Source organism: Squalius cephalus, assembly GCF_949319135.1.
Source record: "Squalius cephalus genome assembly, chromosome: 5".
In the NCBI taxonomy this organism is placed as follows: domain Eukaryota; kingdom Metazoa; phylum Chordata; class Actinopteri; order Cypriniformes; family Leuciscidae; genus Squalius; species Squalius cephalus.
Genome location: NC_137126.1, coordinates 11,574,217 through 11,596,735, shown reverse-complemented (window position 1 = coordinate 11,596,735; position 22,519 = coordinate 11,574,217). Strand labels below are relative to the sequence as shown.

The window sequence follows — 22,519 nt, the reverse complement described above, 5'->3', positions numbered from 1 at the left end:
CTCCCAAAAAATTGCGTGAAAGATTTGTTTCCCCAAAAAATAAAAAGTCATGCCATAGAGGGTTTGTGCAACCAAAATTTTGAAGAATATTCACTGTGCTCTTTCCCATTTGCCTTCCACATAAGTTATGGGAGTTTTGAACAACATTAAATGTTGACAGAATTTTCATTTTTGGATGAACTATCACTTATGCTCATATAATTGTGCACAATAATATGATTAAAATAGAAGAAAATGAAAACTAATAGAAGTATGTGCACAGTCTTGTGCAAAATCTAGTGAACAATGTTTCATGTACATGTTTTATGTTTAGGCTTTGTATTGCATGTCAGTTTATCTTACACAATCCACAAATCGTACAGTTTGAGGCGAGTGCAGCAAATATATTAAATGACTACAGACAGGTACAACCAGAACAACCTGGTCTAACTCCTCCACACAGCCAAAAGAATAAAAGGCGCAATTATGTTCCTGAGATAACCCATTTCAGTCAGTCCAGCTCTCACTTCACAGTGGAACAGGTGAGATATCATTGTAAATGTGTTTTACAGTCCTCTTGAATAACTTATCTTAACAAAGCTCTTTGAAGACATTTGACAGTGAATGAATGATTTAAAAATATTATAGCTGTTCATAAGTGCAACCTTGCATTTCTTTTTTAGCTTGTTATAGATACAAAGGTTTAAAAGGATGGCATTTTTCAAAACATTTCTCCAGAAAATTAGTAATGATGACAGTAGCAAGGTAAGTTCAGAATATATACATAATCAATGTTTTGTATGCCAACACACATTAAATACACCTCAACTTCATTACTTAATGACTTACTTAATAATTAGTCCATGATCTGATATTTTAGCACTTGCTATATGTTTTATCACAGGGTTCTAAAGGAGCTGAGACAGCATACTTTGGAACAGTCAAGGCTGATCCAAACTTTAATGCTGAAAATGATGCTGAAAAATTGAAGAAAGCCATTGAGACCAAAGGTAAATACACTCAAAGTTGGTAAAAAAAAAAAAAAAAAAAAAAAAAAAAAAAAAAAGGCCCCAATGTACTATGGTAATATGAAGGAATTTTCTGAAGGAAGTTTACTTAAAGCTGCAGTCCGTAGTTTTTCCTCTTTGTTGCCATCTCTGTTCGAAATCTGGAATTGCAGTTATTCGCGGAATTATCAACTTTACATGGGTTGTGCCTCGGCACGGCACAGCGCGGATAAATCCAAATCCATAAATCCAATGTTTTGAAGAGAATGTGCGGCTGTCAGTCACCACGCCAGTGTGGATACTGTCATTCGCAATCACAGATTCTACTTTTTGGAAGTATGACCAACATAAGAATTTTCACCGGAAAATGTCATCGGAACAAGTAAGTAATATTCACTTTTGTTCTGACCAATAGCGTGAAAAAAGCTTTGCAGTAAATCGCGTTGATTAAATCTAACGATCTAACTATCATATCACGTCAAACCATGCAAATTATACTTTGTTCTCAAATTGTTATTGTTAACAACATCAGCATTGCGTGACTACATTTAATGCCCTTCCGATATTTATCCTTGTTTTCGCATGGGCCCGGTTGCAGTCTCTTTTTTTCTGTAGCCACTCCGAAGTCCAAAGTCTTTTGCATTTTACAACGGGTGAATCTCCAGTTGTCACTGGTGATTGTTGTTTGAACCTTTCTGGATCCGCCATCAAATTGATAAGTTTAATTACATCAAGTGCTGTGAGAAAAGGCTATTAATCTCCACCTCCAACATCCTCACACGCAACATAGCCTACTAGCGGGACAACTTCTTAATGTGTACATGTGATGTAATGACGCAAAGACATGCTCGAATTTCCCACGGAAATCCACCAGTACCTCTGGAATTAAAAACATTATTAAAAGCTTACCATTTTGAATTGAGGCAAGCAGACAGTTTTGAACACTGCCTGGTTATGTATTTGCTCAAATTTATTTTGTTTCGGACTGCAGATTTAAAGGCTAACAATCACATTAGTTACTAGCACAGCCTATGCTAATTCTGCAGCCAATGAGCTTGTCTGCTCAACATTTAAATAGTCTGGTTCAGTTTTTGCTGTAAGCTGGTCCTGAAACATGCTATCAGAGTTCCAATGAAACCCCCCACTTTCCTCAGCTCCACCTGTCTAGATTTAAAGGTTTGATTTTTCTCAGGTGTTTTATGTGTATTTTGAATTACACATTGCATTGTGTTTTAGGGTTAAAGGTCCATGAACTTAATGGATAATGTCCTGGCAGAAAATTACCTTTTCTGGTTTTCTACAGAATTTTTTTTTTTTTTTCACAGTGTAGATACATTGTAAACATCATGTCCCTGATACCAGAATGTGTGTTTCGACAAAGGAATGAAAAACATTGTTCATTTTCAGCTAGATATATGTTATGTATGTGTATTCAAGGGTTATGTTGTTTATTTTAGAAAAGGTGTGGAGGACACACCCCTGCAATACCTGAAAAACGTTCTTAGAATGCATTCATATAAATAAATAGTTGAAAAGCAAAGAGGCACTGGCTACATGACACTAATTCATGTGCACTGGGACAAAACAGGCTGCATGACAAAAATAAATGTTTATGTACCAAGGAATTATTTTGTATGAATCTGTATTAATCTATAATTAATCAGAATGTTCATATGCTCTTGGTGTTTCTTCCGCTTTCATTTTCACAAAATATGTTTTTCTCTATTTTTTTGTTTACTTAGTGTATATCAACACAATCAGATACAAAAATAGCCTGTACAGTCAAGTGAAGTATCACTTATATTATACGAAAAATGTCAAAATCAACTCAAAATCAAATTAAATTACACATTTGTTTTAAGAACATTTAGTGACCATGTCCAATTAATTGAAATGTTTGTTTTGTTTTGTTTTGTTTTGTTTTTTAATAGAAACAACAACACCAAATATCGAATTCAGTCTTGAAACTCTTAATGGAGCAGGCTAATGCAATCTGCTAACAATCACATCATTTACTAGCACAGCCTATTCTAATTCTGCAGCCAATGAGCTTGTCTGCTCAACATTTAAATAGTCTGGTTCAGTTTTTGCTGTAAGCTGGTCCTGGAACATACTATCAGAGTTCCAATGAAACCCTCCACTTCCCTCAGCTCCACCTGTCTAGATCTGCTACTGGATTTATGTATGCCTATAGAGTGGTGCTGGGATGATTTCAAAAGGAAGACTAATTCGCCACTGGTTCCCTAGAGATTTTCCTATTTATTTATTTTTTTCTTTAAATAAAAAACGTAAAATAAGGTCTGTGGTAAACATACTTGAACATTTGTTCTACATCGAAAACTAGACACACTCACAGTCCAAAATGTTCTTGTCTTTTTTTAATTCTTTTTTTTAAATAAAAATAATATAATATTTGCTTGTGGGTGTTCTCCGGGTTTCAATCCTAAGAAAACTGTAGGAATATTGAAATAAAACCCTCCGACACAGACAACTTCTTTATTCTTTTTTTTTTCACCTTTAGCAAGCTGCCATGGTAACCAGCAATTTAACTGTTGAGCAAGCAAGCTGATTGGCTGAAGATGCGACATGAACCAATCAGTTTGTGTCAAGTAGTTAAAGGGATAGTTCACTTTGAAATTAAATTTTGGTATGTTTTAGCTTAACTCAAGGGCATCCAAGATGTAGGTGTCTTTTTTTCCGCAGTAGTTTCAATTTTGATATTTTTAGGTCAAACCGTTCTTGTCTGTCAGTCATTTAATGCAGGTCTGTGGTCACTGTCTCAAAGAGCATGCACAGAGTCCAAATTAAAACAATTCCCCATCGTCCAAATTAAACAATTCCCCATCGTAAGTACACATTGATGGCCTAAGACACGAAACGAGCGGTTTGTGTGAGAAAACGAACAGTATTTATATAGTTTTTTAACTCTTGTACACAGCCACGTCCAAGTGATCTGAGGGCACTCGCGCATCCTGGTGTGTGACGTGTACGCAGACTGGTGCATAGACATATATACACTAGAATAGATGCCGCCTTGCCTACGGCATTCGTTCCAATGAACTGCCGTAGCCAAGGCGACATCTAGTGTATATATCTATGCACCAGTCTGCGTACACGTCACACACCAGGATGCGCGCGCGCCCTCAGATCACTTGGACGTGGCTGTGTACAAGAGTTAAAAAACTATATAAATACTGTTCGTTTTCTCACACAAACCGCTCGTTTCGTGTCTTAGGCCATCAATGTGTACTTACGATGGGGAATTGTTTAATTTGGACGATGGGGAATTGTTTAATTTGGACGATGGGGAATTGTTTTAATTTGGACTTTGAGACAGTGACCACAGACCTGCATTAAATGACTGACAGACAAGAACGGTTTGACCTAAAAATATCAAAATTGAAACTACTGCGGAAAAAAAGACACCTACATCTTGGATGCCCTTGAGGTAAGCTAAAACATACCAAAATTTTATTTCAAAGTGAACTATCCCTTTTACACTGTAAATATCATCAGCACCCATCATCTAGAGTTTCATGACAGAAATAGGCATATATTCAAATATAACAGCAGCATTAATCATTCAACAATATGCCAAACTCTTGACTATTAACAATAACAGCTTCAAAAGTTACGTTTTCGATAAGGGGTGTCTAATTTACATAAAGTTTTGTTTACCACTGACCTTAAACTCACAAACTCATAAAAAATAAAATAAAATAAAAATCACTATTTATAAATCCCCATTTCAAGGGAACCAGTGGTGAATTAGTCTTCTGGGTTTTGATGTCATCTCTGCACGTCTCTATTCATGCAACAGCAGCAGCAATAATCAACAGCCCAACAGTGTGCAGATCTAGTCCACCAAGATCAAATGCATTGAAAAAGCTGCTCATTTTTGATTTTGGTTTGTCCTCTCATGAAGGTGTGGATGAAGCCACCATTGTGGAGGTTCTAGCAAAGAGGAGCAATGCACAAAGACAACAGGTCAAAGCAGCTTATCAGCAGAGTACAGGAAAAGTAAGCATTTTCACATCCTCCAATTACATTTGTCTTTGGCCTATTTTTATGTGTAAAGATGGTCTGCCATGTAAATGTGAGATTGGAGGAATGGATGGAGGCATATGTAACATGCTGAGGTTGTCCTTTCATAGTTCTCAGTTATTTTTAATTGAAATATGAACTTTAATTTAGCACATCAACGATGTTGTGTAAACTGCATTAAACACGATTCATGTTCTGTGCCAGTTTTTTATGATATATGATTGTGCCAGAACAGTTGTTTAAAATTTAATAAGCCAATTTAGATAAAATGTACAACATTTTACCAGCAGGTGGCACTTTCACCAACCTTTTATGGTAATCTTAGGTCTTTTTTTTTTCTGTGCATGAAATACAGCATTTTACAAATAAATAAATAAATAAATAAATAGGCTGGCAGGCAGTATGTCTGACCTTGGAACACTGAGTATTGTATTCTGTATGACCCAAGGAATCTAAAGAGACCAGGCCTAGGATACAATTTAACATTCAAAATATCATTTGTGTGCCTTGATCTTAACCTTGGTCTAGACTGTAAAAGAAAATTGTAATGTATTATGTAAATAACTTTATATATATATATTTTTTTTATGATTCAGCCTCTGGCAGATGCACTGAAAAAAGCTCTAAAGTCAGATTTTGAGGAGGTGGTCCTTGCTTTGCTGATGACACCGCCTGAGTATGATGCTTTTGAAATTAAAAGAGCCATGAAGGTACAATGTTATATATTTTTTCTTCAATAATTCTTATTCTGTAAAAAAAAAAAAAAAAAAAAATGTAAAACTATTTAAAAATGTTGTCTATTAATATATCCATATGTTTTAAAAAGCATATGTTTCTATTAAAATGTAACTGATAATCAGGGTCTTGGGACAAACGAGGCTGTCTTAAGTGAAATTCTAGGGACAAGATCAAACAAGGAGATTACAGCAATGAAAAATACTTTCAAAGAAGGTGACAACACAGATCCAAATACATGCAAGTACTTTATGAATGCAGATGTAGCTTTGAACCTCTTTCTATTGTATAGTCTATGGAAAGACGCTGGAGGAAGATGTTAAAAGTGAATTTAGTGGACATCTCGAAGCTACCCTGCTTGCTCTTTGCAAGGTACAAAAATAACAGTGTTTAATGTATTTATGTTACACGATAAGAAAGCTAAATCTGTTATGTGTGCTAAATTAATATCTCATAACTTCAGGCTACCAGGAGTGAAGACTATAAAATTGATGATGGGCTTGCAAAGAGTGATGCAAAGGTACTGTGGCTGATTCCACTGCAACATTGTAACAACTCTGATCACATGAACTGATTTATTTGTATATGCTGATTTGTCTGGGTATAAATCATTTCCATGTAACCTGTTCTGAATTTGGATTGGTTGGTAGGCATCTGGAAGTATCTCATTCATTGTTGCCATACACTATAGTGTATTCCTCTTAAGAGGCTACAAGTCAGTGTCATTTGAATTAGGCAACATCAAACAACACAACACAGTTATGAGTGATATTACTTAGTAGGGTTTTTTTTTTTTTTACTTTACTTTTATACAAGAAGTTAATATTGAAACTTAGATTTCAAAAAGTGCACTACGGAACTTTGGCCTCTCTATTGCCATCTGTGATTAAAACATAAAATTGCAAGTTACAGGTACTAGCAAATGTGTTGCTTTCACATCATATGTGATTCGGCAATTGTATTCTACATGATTGAAACATTGTGGCATAATTGCATTGTCTCCTTATAATCAATCCTAAATTTTACACAGTGCACAATATGTACAATATGTTTTGTGTTTTTTACTGATATTTTTTTTTGCTTCATATCAAATGTTGTGTTGTGATTCATTTTGAAGCTGGTTGGTTCAGTTTAAGGCTTTTCATTTTGAAGCTGGTTGGTTCAGTTTAAGGCTTTTCATTTTGAAGCTGGTTGGTTCAGTTTAAGGCTATGAACTCTACAGATTTTTTTATTGCCAATCAAGATTAATGTGAAAAAGCATCTGGAACTACTTAAAAAGAGGGTGATTATTGGTGTATTTAGATTTATTCATTTAGCACGTATTCAAAGCATCTCTTGATAACAAAAGCAATGGATACAGAGGAGACAACTATTTTAGCAGTGTTATAATACTGAATTTCGATAGTAAACCAGAATAGTTATTTATTACTGTTATTTTAGCCTTTATTAAGCCTTAAGTAGAGTTAATGGATAAGTGAAGTGCATTTGGACAAGAAGGGGTGTAAACTACTTAAGTAATTTTTCTTGTTTACTGTACTTAAGTATTTTGAGGTATTTGCACTATACTCAACTGAATACTTTACATTACATTTTGGAAGGGGAAAAAAGTACTTTATACAATTTTATTTTGCTTGAAAAGTTTGTTTTGTTTTTGAAGACTATTTTCTTATGCACATCAAATATGGTAAACAGAGGCTCATACATGCGTGGTTGACACTATGATCGAGTTAGAGGGGTGTCGGGTGGCCTTTACCTCGGGTACAGCCCTAAAATTTAATTCTACTAGCAGTTTGATGCTGATTGATGCTGATTGTTCATGTAACCATCAATGCTAATACAAAATGGGAATCTTCATGACCTGGCAGTTGTTGAGATGTGGGCAGTGAGGTTTAACTGATTTAATTGTTTCATATGCGACCAGTCATTTCTTGGCCGACTTAGCTGCCATTACCATTGTTGAACCCTGCTGTACCTGTGCTGAGTGGAGGGTGAGATACAAGCTGAACAATGCTGTTACAAGACAAACAAGGAAACATTAAACAAAGACAAAACAGACAAGATTGTCAGGTCAGGTCAGGTCAGGGCAGGTCAGGGCAGGGCAGGGCAGGGCAGGAGGGTCTGATGACTCAAAGGGCAGCAGACAGGTCTAAAAAGAGAAACAGTGACATATTCAGGAGAGGAGGACAACAATGTCAGGGTCCTCCTCTCCTGAAGATGTCACTGTTTCTCTTTTTAGACCTGTCTGCTGCCTTTTGAGTCATCAGACCCCCCTGCCCTGCCCTGCCCTGGCCTGACCTGACCTGACCTGCCCTGACCTGCCCTGACAATCTTGTCTGTTTTGTCCAGGGGGGCAGGGATTTGTATTATTTTGAAGGTACCCCCGGGCGCCGCCATTGGCTAGCGGAACCCCACCTGCTGTTAGCATCCCATTGACTCCCATTCATTTTGGCGTCACTTTGACAGCGAATAACTTTACATCTGAGGCGTTTAAAGACTCCATTTGTCCATTATTTATTTCTAAAGAAACACGAAAATGTATAAAACGCTCCATTACCTTGTAGCTTACGTTATGGCCCTGTAGAAGCAGTTTTTGTAAAAGTAGGCTAACGATTGCGTCACAGCCACGCGACTCTCTGTCGCGCAGTAGGAAATTACCGTATGGACAGGAGGAGAAGCTCGCGGGCAATCGGGAGGACGTCGAGGCAAAATGACAAAATAATTAATCAGAACACCTACAAAAAGTTTCTCCTGCTCCAAGATCATGGACAGCTCCTACTCACGCTCTCCGTCTCTGCGAGTTTCGGAAAGTAATGATTCAGATTGATCTTGGCACAGCTACTAGAAGACAGACGGTTTGCTCACGTCACATCTACGTCGTCGAGCTCAGTTTGAGTCTGCGCAGTACGCTGGACCCCCAGGAAGTAAGAGTTTCTAATTGGCTTCACTCTCTGGTCGTTGGCCTAATTGTGTTCACCTGTTCCTCATGTGCTCTGCAAAGTTTTTTTCTTTGTTCCTGATTTTAAGTCTAGTCAAGTTCTGGGGTCTCATTTATAAAACTGTGCGTAGGAACCTTACTAAAAGTGTACGTGCGCCCGAAAGCCAAAAATGGCGTACGCAAAAAAATATTCAGATTTATAAAACCGTTCGTACGCCAGAACCTGCGCAGAATTCACTTTATAAATCCCAGTCAGCGGAAGATTGTGTGCACATGTGTCTCCTCCCCGAATTAACCATATATGGAGCTTACAACGCCTAGTTTTACTATGCAGATCATCATTTGCATATGATTATTCATCCACGTGATAACGTTTAACGGTACAAGACACATTCCATTAATAAAAATCAAGTAGTTGCCTATCCTTGCCTTGTTTAATCAAATAGTGTAAAATACATTTCAGAGAAAGTTTTTCTCAATCTTTTCCACTGGCCGAATTGTATTTTTAATTGATTTATATTTTTAATGGAAACAGATAGGCCTTGGGCATTATTTGCACGAAACTATTTTCTCAGACAATCGGGTATTATCATGATAAGCAATTATCTCTGTGGTTAAAACATTAAAACACAGCATGCCAGAGGAAAAATGTTCAAAAACATCGCATCCACAACAAATATTTCTATTGACTGAATTTGAATATAAAAATGTTGTAACTTCTCAGTAATGATTTCATGTTTAAGTGCTTAACTCCATTAATTTGAATGGCATATTTAATCTAAATGTTTATATCAGAAGTAAAACATAGTTTAAATCATTATTTGATTTATTTAAACTGTTATTTGCGTCAGTTTCACTAAACGGCCCAACGCGCTCGCTGGCGCGGACATTTAAGAAGGGATGGATATTTGCTTCAAGTGACAGGCTTGGTGAGTGAAATTATATTTGTATTTGTATTATCTTTCTGTATATGTTTAATTTTCTTTAGATTTTCTGTCTAAAAGTGACCAAAAAGACACTTAACTCCAGCTCACCATCGGTGTCGCCAATTCCCTTTGTCTCCAGAATGTGCGTACGCACGGCTCAAAGTTTGCTTAAAGGTGCGCACATTCTCCCGTCAAGTTTGTTTTTTATAGATCACAACCTTTGCGTGGGAACTGGCGTACGTACGTTTCCAGCCCCGTTTTGTGCGTACGCACGCTTTATAAATGAGACCCCTGGGGCCTCATTTATAAACGTTGCGTACGCACAAAAGAAGGCGTACTCCGCTCTCTACGCAATAATTGGTATTTATAAAAAGCAAACTTGACGGGAAAATGTGCGGTCTTTCACGCACACTCTGACCCAGGCGTACGCACAAAAACGGGTGAAATGAGAAATGGCGACACCGTCGGCAGTTGGAAGAAACACGTGAAAGTGTGTGAAACTGTAGACTGTTGTGTAAAATAAACGGCAATACTGCCTCTCATAAATAACATGAAGACTTCACAAAGCAAGTCTTAGCCTACAATTAACAGCCTACACGAACACCCGTTTGATCGATCTGCAGTGTAAAACAAACAAAATCAAACGAAGATTAGAACAGAAATGCAAATTAACACATATTTGCTAAAAGAAAAGTGAAATATGTTCTGCAATAATATTGGCATGTTATGCAATTCATACTCATAACACATCTGTAACTTGTCAGATGCAATCAAATGGATGGTAATAAAATGCCATGATGCCGTCACAATGCGTAATGACGTGAGTGAAGTTACGTTTCTTGGTTTTCCTCTCTGTGTTTGCCATGATTTCGCAATCGATGAATATTAACTTGTGGGCGTTTCACGGACTATTTATGGGCAACTATGGGCGTGACATGAAGCCGCAAAAGCTGCGCTACATTTAGAATTGATTGTGATTTATTAAGGGAAAACTGCGTAGGATGTGCGTGCGCACGGTTTTATAAATCCGAATATTTCTGTGCGTACGCACGTCCTATGTTTCATCCGTACGCCACTTATGACGCAAATCATACGCAAAGTTTTATAAATGAGGCCCCTGGTCTTTATCTTGATCAAGTTCTTCCAAGTATTATTTTGGGTTTCTCTTATTTTTGATTTGATTATTAAGGGGAAAAACTACAGGCAAAAACAGTGTTTTTTTTTTGTTTTTTTGTTTTTTCATGCATCTGTCAATTTTGAGATTTTGGGCTTCTCATAAGGTGTTTTTTCAGACTAGTGGACAAAAAACATCCAAAATACACTTTTAACTGTACATTTTAGAGCACTTTATCTATTTGCATCTGTAGATTTCAATTAAAGTATATATCTTTAAAGGACGTTTTCTCTAAATGAGTTTTTCCTCCTACATTGAGCCATAAATCTACACTTCAGTAACACTTACATACACCAAACTTTACCGTTTTATTCTTATCTATATTATGAAGGTTTTTACATAGGGGTTTGTTCATATATAATTTTACTGATTTTGTACAACATTTTATTCCTAAAAAAATGGTGAAAATTTTATTATTTTTGTCTGTTGACTGTATTTTCTGATTTGTGGAGTGATAAATAGAGATATCCAAAATCCCCTCTGTAATAACCTTTGGCTCTAATATATCAAATAAATGAAACAATATTTTTTAACCTGACTTCATCCATTGTTCAGATTTTTGTTCTAGAAATGTATGCAAATTAGTGCATATTTAATTAGACAATGCCTCATTAGCATATTTAAACACAATTAACATTCTTTTAGCAAGTTTCAGTTATTTATATCTAGCCTAGATCTTTTGTTTATTTATTTTGACAGATCCTATTATTACAGTATTTATTTTCTTTATTTTTCTCTAGTCTCATTATCAGTTTTATTTTGCTTTTATTACTTGTTGTCTTGGCCTGTTCAGTCTTGTCTTGTCTTGCGTTGGTTCCTGCCCCGCATCCTGTTGCACCCTGGTCGTTGACTCTCCTGGTCTGGCAGCTAGTCTGGTGCTACATCCAGTCTCATTACCAACTGTTGAGCCTCTGATTTCCTGAGCCGCTGCCTTGTCTCCATCTTTAGCCGTCACGTCTTTGCTGTCTCATCTTGGACCTACCTGTTCTCCAGTTGTGTGCCCTGCCCTATTTGGACTGTATTCCTACCTCACCTATCTTGTGCAGTTAATTGCTGTCAATAAATTACACCCCTTGCTTATTCTGCATCTGGGTCCTCCTTCTCAGAATTCCTGACGGTCAAGCTCTTTGCTGAAGTTTCTTAGTTGACCTAGATAACCTTTTCTGTTGGTTTTCTTGTTCAGTGGACAGGAAAACATAAGTTGTTCACACAAGCAGGCTTTACAACAAGGTTAACACATATTGTAAAATAGGACGTAGATGTATGCATTATAGGTTTTAATATACTGACAGTGTGTAAGGACATGTAAGTGCCAGTATATTGGTGTGCATGTGCTCTACCCAGTTCACTTCATTGTTTTCTCAGGCTCTGTTTGATGCAGGAGAGAATCGGGTTGGCACTGTTTGCTCCGTCCTGATTGATGTCCTTACATCCAGGAGTGAATCTCAGCTGTGCAAAAGTAAGTTGAAGACCACTTATAAAAAAGAATATAGATGATACACTTATGATAGCTGACTTTACTTATTTTTAGGCACTATTAGTGTTATTCAAAATGTTTTTACAGTTTTCCAGTATTATGGCCAATACAGCAAGAAGGGTTTAGCCAAAGTTCTGGAGAGTGAGCTGCATGGAAACCTTGAAGAATGTCTGATGACACTGGGTAAGGAAACAAGTGCTCATTTTAGGTTGTGTGTATTTATGTGTGGGTGTTTGCAAGAGATTCTAGACATGTTAAATGCTCCAGTGGCGAAAGACTATTTAGGAAGCTTGTTTTTCCAGCTCTGCATGTTGTGGGTGGATCCAGACAGTAGTTTCACACAAAACTTTATCACACAAAGATAGGTAGAAAGATACAATAGAAACTAAATCAAGCAGTACAATGTCACATACAGTATTCGGTTTGTGCACACACAACAGCCTATTACAAACATACAAACCTCACAACATTCTTATTTTTCATGTTTAGAAAAAGGTTCTTGCAAAAGCTGTTCTCACTGTCTTTTTTTTTTCTTCATGTTATAGTGAAGTCTGCTTGGAACAAACCTGCCTTGTTTGCAGAAAAGCTCCACCTGGCTATGAAGGTAAAGTTGCAAAGGAATGTATGGAACGTATTCCAGCACGTCCATTACTAGCACATGCTACACATGTTTTTGATATCCTCAGACCTCAGCCATTCTTTATTTAGATATTTTCACATGAATTTAAAGGGGGCAAAAAAATGCATTTCAGATCTTTATATAATGTTTCTTTAGGTTAGCCTATGATGTTAGCAAAGTTTTTTTGTGCCAAAAAAGTTCAAATATTTGTAAAGAAATTTATTTTCCATCCTCATTTTCATTCTCTGTTAAAAACAGTAAGTTTCAAAGGGCGTTACATCTCAAACGCAAGTAAATGCCCACTGCCTTGACTTATACTTATGGGTGCTCCGCTTGTGACACCATGGACTGTTGTCAGCCAATAAATTGGTGTGTTCTTCACACGTGCTTCATATACTGATGGCGCTCCCAAAAGCGTAAACTCCATGATGCGGCATCAGAGTTTGACTACGAAAGGGAACTTTGTTGTTTAATCGCTTTGGCACTTTGTTGAAAATAAACTTCATCCATGCATTTATAATACTTTGTTCTTTTGGAAGAGTAGCTATGTCCAGTTTTTGGAAGTGCAGTTTGTCCACAACCAAGGACAGAACAACTTTCTTGACATTTCACAGCTGTATCACTCTTGTAATTGATGGACAGAGATGAGCACACCTCCTTGATTTACAGACGCATGTTAATGCATCTGTATGGCATCTAGAGGAAAACCGTAATGTCATGATTGTACCGATTTCAAATCCTGGTGTTTCAGAAGGGTGGAAAACAAAAAATTAATATTAAGGACATTTTGATTTTCCATTTCATGACCTTTTAACTAATTATGGATTTCTAGGGTTTAGGAACCAACACTGACACACTGACTAGAATCATTGTGAGCCGTTCAGAAATTGACCTGCTGAAAATCATTCAAGAATACAAGAGGATGTATGGCAAAACTCTTCAGGAGGACATTCTGGTAAGTCTCCATAATTTTAAAAAGCTCTAACCAACTAGCTTAAAGTCAACATGAAATAAAAAAAAAAATAAGACCAAATTTTTTCTTAATCACATCTGTTCTGGAATGAAACGGACACTTTTCAGAATCTATTCCCAATTAATTCAATCAACCCCCTTTCTACATTTATTTTTTCATTGTATATTACTGCCTGTTTCATCATGCTGTCCTATTAAATACAATAACTGTCCTATTTAAATCCTTTTTCTGGTTTTACAGAAGGAAACAAGAGGAGATCATGAGAAGATTCTGCTGACTCTCTGTGGAACTCAATAATCATCTCTTACATGTCTGGATTATGTGAACATTCATTAAATGGTCCATGTCAGCACCAGTTAATCTCCCCATAGTTGGCTCATGAAAAGTGTTACATTTAAATATGGAATAAATGTCAATTGTGCACACTGTAAATGTTAGTGTGAATTTACAATATAATATTCCTAGGTACAACTTGGCCTATTTTCTCAGTATAATCCAACAGTTTATCACAATTAAACTCTATATTAATATTTTATTGTAATAAATCACTTTGTAAATCCTGGCAATATTTTACACTGGGATGAACATATTGGTTTCTTTACCATGTGAGAACTCAGGGCTGGAGCACTTACTTGACCTTATCTGTGTGTCTATTGTCATAATTAAAGAGACAAATTTCCACAAGTTGATACAACTAATAAACTAGCATCATCTAATGAACAACATCATTTCCTATGTGTTTTGGATTAGGTTTAGGGATAGACAAACTCGGTCCAGTGCTGCGTTCCAGTCCAAAATTGTCATGCCCTTCACTCGCAAACTTCCCTCCGTCTCGTTCACTCGGATGTACGTCATTGCGAGTGCCCACTACTGGCGGAAACTGCAATGGTCTGAACTGGAACGCCCTAAGCCCTTGATCACTTGGAATCAGCTGTGGAGTTGATTTATTATTTACATTTTGTTCCCTTTAAGAATTTGTTTAATGCAGCATCCAAATGTTTATAGGTGTGTTTGGGTTGTTTTAAATTTAAAAAAATTATAATTAATATATCATAGAGTTGTCTGTTGTGGTGGTGATTAGATGAGATATGTGGTGACGTCACAGTCGTACTGCATTTTGGGACATATAGGTGCCTGAAGTGTACATTTGAAGTAGACTCGCTCCCTCGGTCAAAATCGAGGGAACGAGGGTCTGTCCATATAAACTTCCCTCGTCCACTTCACGAAGTGGAACGCACTTCAAAATGGCGGCAGGGATTCCCCCAAGGGGAAGTGCTTAAGGAAGTTCGCAAGTGCGTGTCTAAAAGTGGACTGGAACGCAGCACTGGAGGGCCAGTGTCCCTGCAGAGTTTAGCTTCAACCCTAATCAAAAACACCTGAACCAGCTAATCAATGTCTTCAGGATTACAGGCAGGTGAGTTTTATCAGGGGATGGAGCCAAACTCTGCAGGACAGTGGCCATCCTTGACCGAGTTTGCCCATCCCTGGTTTAGACTACAACTGGAAAAGTACAGCAAACCCATTAAATGATAGATTATCACAAGTCTTACAGTCAGGTACAACCTGAACAACCTGGTCTAACAACTCTACCCAGCCCAAAGTTTTTCAGTGGGTGTGTACAAGGAATAAAAATACAGGTTCTGTTCTCAAAATTACCCATTTCAGATCAGCTCTCACAGACTTCACAGATCAACAAGTGAGTTGTCTTTGTAAATGCTTTTAACTGCATGTCCTCTACTAAAGATTATTATTATTAATGTGCAACATGTCTTAATTATGCAGTGTTTATAATTAAGCAATTGATGATTGATGTAATTTATATGAGAATTTTGATTTACCTATATCTGGGGAATGTTTGCGATGTCTGGTCATAAGCTCATCCTTATGCATTTGCTTTGTTCTTTAAATAGCTTCTTCAAAGCTCTCAAGATGGCCCTTTTCCAGAAATTCTTCCAGCAAATTAATGATGACACGGTAAGTAAAAGCATTTCCTGTAGGTGATGACTAACCTAGATCTGCCTAAAAAGAAACCCATCATTACTTATTTGTACTTGCATGTTGCTATGTTTTATCGCAGGGTTTTAAAGGTGCTCCTGCTGTTGAGACAGCATACCTTGGAACAGTCAAGGCTGATCCAAACTTTAATGCCCAGAATGATGTTGCAAAATTAAAGAAAGCCATTGAGACCAAAGGTAAAGTAGAGATATCCTGCTAAATACAAAGTATTTGACTGCATAATGCAAATTTAACATGTTCTCATGTTCCTGATGCAGGTATTGAGAAAAATCAAGTAAAAAATTCAAATGAATGAGACCCTACATATTTTTTGCTTTGTTGCATGAATGGAGGACACACCCCACCAATTATGTCATACCAGGAAGAATGCTAATATACTTTTACACAATATACAGCTCTCTTGGGACTTGTATTATTATGCATCTGGCTTTATGGTTCTTCTGTATCTGTGATTTATAGACTTGGTATCAAGTGCAATTATTATACCTATTACTATATGTGCATTATATCAAGATCCACCAGTACTCTTTAGTATGATCATAAACAGCTTCTAATGTGATAAACTGATGTGATTTTGGCCTTTTTCCCTCTCATGAAGGTGTGGATGAAGCCACCATTGTGGAGGTTCTAGCAAAGAGGAGCAATGCACAAAGACAACAGATCAAAGCAGCTTATCAGCAGAGTACAGGAAAAGTAAGCATATTCACATCCTTCAACATCTTTTAGATAAAAATACAATTCAACTAAATTCAATATTCAGAAATTGTTTGAATCCAGTTACTTTGTTTTTCATCAACCCTTTAACTTGACTTATGAAACAATGCAGATGAATGAGCCAAGTCATTTATCTGTATGTCCAAGTCAAATCCATGCTAGAGGAACACCGATACAATTTTTGTTCTGTGCTTATAGCTTTTGTTTTATCATTAATCCTCAGCCTCTGGCAGATGCACTGAAAAAAGCTCTGAAGTCAGATTTTGAGGAGGTGGTCCTTGCTTTGCTGATGACACCACCTGAGTATGATGCTTTTGAAATGAAAAGAGCCATAAAGGTACAATTTACTAGTCTTATTGTTATATATATATATATATATATATATATATAAGTATTGGTATATAGTACATTAAGTCTTTGAATAAAATCTAATTTTTTTTTTTTTAATATATATTAGTATATCTATATCTATATATATATATCCATCCTAATATATAAAAATTAGATTTTATTCAAAGACTTAATACTTAAATCTAAATACTAAAATTGTATTGATAATCAGGGTCTCGGGACAAATGAGGCTGTCTTAAATGAAATTCTGGGGACCAGATCAAACAAGGAGATCACAGCATTGAAGAATACATTCAAAGAAGGTAACAAGAAAGGTAAAACATGTTTTTCCTCAAGCAGATGTATGTTTATGCTGCTAACCTCTTTCTGTTGTAGTCTATGGTGAGATGCTGGAGGAAGATATTAAATGTGAAGTTAAAGGAGATCTTGAGACTACCCTAGTTGCCCTTTGCAAGGTACAAAACATAGTTCATTGTAATTGTTGTAACAGCACAAGAAAATAATGTTATGTGTATTAATAATGATATATGACCAGGGCTTGACATTAACTTTTTTGCTCACTAGCCAATGTGGCTAGTGGTTTTCCAAAGTTACTAGCCACACAGCATTTTTATTAGCCACATTTTTGTTGTTGTGAAATTACCTGATAAAAGTTGACTATGGCGTGCTAAAATTTACTTGAACTAGATTTACAACCCTTTTAAATGTAAAACCACTGTACACACCCAAATCAAGACTACATAAATATATAACAATACAGGTCATTATCATTAGCTCTGATAAGGTTGTGTGTAAAGCTCCTTTTTTTAAATAAAACCATGTATTATGTATTATATGAAGACTTCAGATGCAAAAGCCTCTAAGTGCCATCTGAAATTTTCTTCTAGAATGATAATTTTTATCAAGCTTGTATGTTTATGTTCAGTTATTTCACTTTAATGGCAATGAAAATTACCTATTAATTGTCATTAAAGTTAAATTACTGAACCTAAATATATGAGCTTGATAAAAATGCTAATATTAGAAGAAAATTTCAGATGGCACTTAGAGGCTTTTGCATCTGAAGTCTTCATATGTCGCCACATAGCTCCACCGGCATAGCCTACGACTAACTCCAGCAGGGCAGCTAGCTGTCTCTTCGTTTCTGTGTTGTCGGTCACTAGCGCGCAAGGCAACACTGTGTGCATGTAATACTCATTAGGGCTGTCAAAATTGCTCAAAAATGACGTTCGAATATTCCCTCTAAAAAAAAAAAAACACATTAGTGGGCAATCTAAACACATAGCCTATTGCCTATTCGAACTATTCGAACATCTGGTTGCGCATTTTGTCAATGACGCGCGCTTACGTCAATAACAGGACAAATTAATAGAAAGAGACATAACTACTTGTATAGGTAGTTTATTTAAGTTTAAACATATTTGACAACGTATTACCTACACAAAAAAAAGTAAATCAACTTTCTCTCGCTCGCCCTCACCCTGCTGCGTTCACGCCGGACACGAATAGCGCGTCAGGCGCGAGTGATTTCAATGTAAAGACGCGTTTCTGCGCGTCTGGAGGTCTTGCGGCGCGAATGAGGCGTCACGCTCTCTGCACATAACGGTTTAAAGGAACAACAACAATAAGCAAATGTTGAGTGCTGATCAAGAGTTTTGTGCAAGCAATTTAAGGTCGCGACTCTTATATAGCAGGCTTCATTCAGTGATTGAAACAAATATTATTAACATTAATTGAAGTTTTACTGTATATAGAACCTACATTGATCGCTCCGAGCGAGCTGTGCTGTGGTAAACGGAACTTTTCCTTGACATGAAACGGTAAATAATCAAACCAGTGGAAGCCTGCAGTGCATGAAACTGCTGTATCTAACCTACCTTATTCGTGCAATATCTATTCAGTCAGTACAGTAGCCTACACTTTAGTAATGTTTCTGTTTAATGTGTCAACGCTTCTTCCTGTTACCTGTCCCTGATCCCTCAGGCAACGCGCCCACTCGCAAAGCAGACAGCTGCGCCTCTGCTACCACGGGCGTTTTTCTACATTCGAATATTCATTTTCACCTTCGAAATTCTGTTTTTTAAAACTATTCGAATTTAGAATATTCGTTGACAGCCCTAATGCTCACGGGAGTTGTAGTGTCGTAGTGTCACACTTATTTCAGATGCCTTTTGAAAAGACTACAAATATTCAACCCGCCAAAGTGGCTAGTTGGAGTGACTATGTTACCCGCCACGAGCAAAATCCACCCGCATTTGGCGGGTTGGCGGGTGTTAATGTCAAGCCCTGTATATGACTATATCAATATCTTATAACTTCAGGCTACCAGGAGTGAAGACCGTAACATTGATGATGGAATGGCTAAAAGTGATGCAAAGGTAAAGATTCTTTACTTACACTATGTAAATATCTGACAAATGCTAGACCAATTGGACCAAGCAGACAGCCATGGAATAAGCATTATAAATTGAAACAGTGTAGGTACTGTCTCTGACTTTGCTATGTTGTTGTTTTAGGCTCTGTTTGAGGCAGGAGAGAATAGGATTGGCACTGTTTGCTCTGTTCTGATTGACATCCTCACAAACAGGAGTGAAGCTCAGTTGGGCAAAAGTAAGTCAAGCAATATAACTCTTCTTCAGTGATAGTTGACTTTTAATGCCATTCTGGTGTACTCCAGCCCATGTTTTCTGAGGCACTAACAGTGTTATTTAAAATTTACAGTTTTACAATATTATGGCCAGTTGAGCAAAGACGGTTTGGCCAAAGATTTGGAGGGTGAGCTGCATGGAAGCTTTGAAGACTGCTTGATGACCTTGGGTAAATATACAGTAGCCTTCATTTTAGTCTGTGTATATGGCTGTGTGAAAGAGTAGTTTCTCTTTAAATGTTAAATGCTTCAGTGGCCATCTGTATGAAGGCAGCGCCATAACCTGTTCGAAAGCAGGTTTTTTTTCAGCTATGTGTGTTAAGGGTGGTTCCTATCTCACACTCAAACTTCGCACTCAGATTAGATACAAATATCCAAGAGATATACTAAATTGAAAAAGGTTCTTGCAAAAGCTGTTCTCACTGTCTTTTTTTTTTTCATGTTATAGTGAAGTCTGCTTGGAACAAACCTGCCTACTTCGCAGAAAAGCTTCAACTGGCTATGAAGGTAAAGCTGCAGAGGAATTCATGGAACTTAAATTTGATTCATTTTGTTTCTTTCAGAATCTGTTTATTATCTGGTCCAAGGACCAAAGGTGCTGGAAACCTTTTGTATTTCTGGAGATTTTCAAATGAGTCTCTTTCTGGTCTAAAGTGTGTCCATCAGGGCTTCAGACTCTTGGTGGGAAAATTAATTAGTTTGTCCAACTCTAGATATCACTATAATAAACAAATGTATGCTTTCACAAATTGGTCAGAGCAAGTTTAAAATTAGAATATTTTTTTAATTCTAAGATTGCAAATGGACAGACCATGAGCAAGGATTCTACAATAGGCTGTAGGCTAAATGTTAGAATTGACAATAAGGGGGACAATACATTTACGTTTACTTATATTTCCGGAGCTGTATGGACTAGAGACTAATTTCAAACCAAACCAATCTCTGAATCCCATGGCTTTACATTTTTTCCAATAAATAAATTAAATTAAATTAAAATCTGCCATTTTGAATTTCCTTATCTTTCAAACTCCTCCTAAGATGTTTGTCTAATAATTTAACTCAGATTATTACTACTTTATGAATAATTGACAAATGTATCTGTAATCTGATCTTGCCTTGTAGGGACTGGGAACCAACACTGACACGCTGACTAGAATCATTGTGAGCCGGTCAGAAATTGACCTGCTGAAAATCATTCAAGAATACAAGAGGATGTATGGCAAAACCCTTCAGGAGGACATTCTGGTGAGTCTCTGCAATTCATAATGGGTGATCTGAAAAACTTCTGAATTAAATTTCACATTCTTAGATCCATCATATTTAAAACCAGCATGTCTGAATGAAAAGTGGCTTCTGTGTTTGGTTTTTTACAGAAGGAAACGAGTGGAGATACTGAAAAGATCCTGCTGGCTCTCTGTGGCACTCAATAAATACATCTGATAGCTCATTACATGGGTGTATGCATGACTCGTGTAAACACTTAATCTCCTCAGGTGTGGCTCTTCAGGAGTATTTCATTAAAACTCTTTTTGCAACTCATTGTGTAATAGATTTATTTGACCAATACATTCAGTTGAACATTCAAAAAGTCTGTGGTTTAAGTGTTTCAGGACACTTTATAGTAGCTTTCATGATTAGTTAAGAACAAAATGGATATAATGTATCCACATCATTAAATGATTCTTAAAGTAGTTCATGTACATTCAAATATGATTTTAAAAGTTTTGTGACATTTGACTGTCACATTTGGTTTTGGATTTTGGTGCACCTTTGTCTCATGTCTTTCATTTTGAAATTAGCAGTCATGCTTGTCATGTGACTTCCTTGCCCTCAAGTGATCATGCCTTGTGCTTCTCTTGTCTTATGTGTAATGTTGTGATTGGTTGATCATCTTTATTGTTCACAGGTGTTTTTATAAAACAAGACTAATGACTAGCAAGAAACACCAGTGAACTAGTAGAGGGAAGTTCGGATCATTTTACTGACTCAGATCTTTGAATCTCGTTCAGCAAAATGAACTAATCTTTTTTTTTTGAGTCATTTCGTTCGAAAAAATTGATTACATTTGAAAAAATAAAAATAAACTATAGGGTAATGCAGCCAAATCCAAATTATAAGAAATGAAATGTTTCATTAATTGATTAGTTGGGTCTTAAGTTCAGGCTATTGCAGTCTGTTTGTTCACCTCACCTCCTGATTCAAGACGTTCTTTCTTTTGCAACTTCAGATTTATTACGTCTGTTCCCCACCTCGTGTTTTCGGGTTCGAACTTCGACATTACGTTAGTTCAGTCGACCCGTCAGAGTCTGATCTGGGCCGTGACAGCCCATATGCATTTGAATGCACTGCACTGCAGTACCGGTTCATTTTGTGATATAAACTCGCAATTATGTTATAAAGTCAGAATTGCGTGATATAAAGTAGCAATTGCAAGAAAAAAAGTCAGAATTCTGACTTTATAACACGCAATTCTGACTTTATATCTCACAATTCTGACTTTATAACACGCAATTGCGACTTTATTTCACACAATTCTGACTTTATATCTCGCAAATTCTGACTTTATAACACGCAATTGCAACTTTATTTCACGCAATTCTGACTTTATATCTCACAATTGTGAGAAATAAAGTCAGAATTGCGAGATGTAAACTCGCAATTGTGAGATAAAAAGTCACAATTATCTTTTAAAATGTTTTATTTTGTGGCGGAAACAAGGTTCCATACCCCCGGTTTCAAAATTCAAAAATAATAATTTTCTGCTCGTCCGGCACTTTGCAACAACACAGCCTTATATAAACTACGCAAAATCCGATCAGAGCCAGATTTCAATCGGATATACAAAAATTGGATTTGGACTGACAGTCTATGTCGGGATAAGAAATAGAAGGAAGAATTGTCGGGTCGTCAGTCCATGACTAA

The 22,519-nt window shown here is 36.7% G+C and overlaps 2 protein-coding genes across 2 annotated transcripts; both read left to right on the top strand.

Annotated features, from left to right (window-relative positions):
- Positions 1-412: 412 nt before the first annotated feature.
- Positions 413-14,183, top strand: LOC307158261 (annexin A1-like). The gene is made up of 13 exons (XM_079870687.1): positions 413-521; positions 663-744; positions 884-989; positions 4,912-5,006; positions 5,627-5,740; positions 5,891-5,981; positions 6,058-6,137; positions 6,229-6,285; positions 12,166-12,259; positions 12,365-12,460; positions 12,823-12,881; positions 13,729-13,851; positions 14,110-14,183. The coding sequence occupies exons 2-13, from the start codon at positions 691-693 to the stop codon at positions 14,164-14,166; spliced, it is 1,026 nt and encodes a 341-aa protein (XP_079726813.1). The 5' UTR covers positions 413-521; positions 663-690; the 3' UTR covers positions 14,167-14,183.
- A 442-nt stretch (positions 14,184-14,625) lies between these two features.
- Positions 14,626-21,348, top strand: LOC307158260 (annexin A1-like). Its single transcript, XM_079870686.1, has 13 exons — positions 14,626-15,565; positions 15,780-15,843; positions 15,947-16,061; positions 16,484-16,578; positions 16,823-16,936; positions 17,162-17,252; positions 17,326-17,405; positions 19,272-19,328; positions 19,467-19,560; positions 19,672-19,767; positions 20,046-20,104; positions 20,720-20,842; positions 20,971-21,348. Exons 1-13 carry the CDS (start codon positions 15,396-15,398, stop codon positions 21,025-21,027), a joined length of 1,215 nt encoding a protein of 404 aa, XP_079726812.1. The 5' UTR covers positions 14,626-15,395; the 3' UTR covers positions 21,028-21,348.
- The last annotated feature ends 1,171 nt before the right edge of the window (positions 21,349-22,519 follow it).

What these genes read in the sequence shown, in the direction of transcription:
- LOC307158260 (XM_079870686.1), top strand. Translation starts at nt 15,396, where the DNA reads ATGATAGATTATCACAAGTCTTACAGTCAGGTACAACCTGAACAACCT. An exon ending in GAAGAATACATTCAAAGAAG is followed by an intron (nt 17,253 to 17,325) that starts GTAACAAGAAAG and finishes TTTCTGTTGTAG; the next exon opens with TCTATGGTGAGATGCTGGAG. An exon ending in CCCTTCAGGAGGACATTCTG is followed by an intron (nt 20,843 to 20,970) that starts GTGAGTCTCTGC and finishes GGTTTTTTACAG; the next exon opens with AAGGAAACGAGTGGAGATAC.
- LOC307158261 (XM_079870687.1), top strand. Translation starts at nt 691, where the DNA reads ATGGCATTTTTCAAAACATTTCTCCAGAAAATTAGTAATGATGACAGT. An exon ending in AAATTAAAAGAGCCATGAAG is followed by an intron (nt 5,741 to 5,890) that starts GTACAATGTTAT and finishes ACTGATAATCAG; the next exon opens with GGTCTTGGGACAAACGAGGC. An exon ending in AGCTCCACCTGGCTATGAAG is followed by an intron (nt 12,882 to 13,728) that starts GTAAAGTTGCAA and finishes ATGGATTTCTAG; the next exon opens with GGTTTAGGAACCAACACTGA.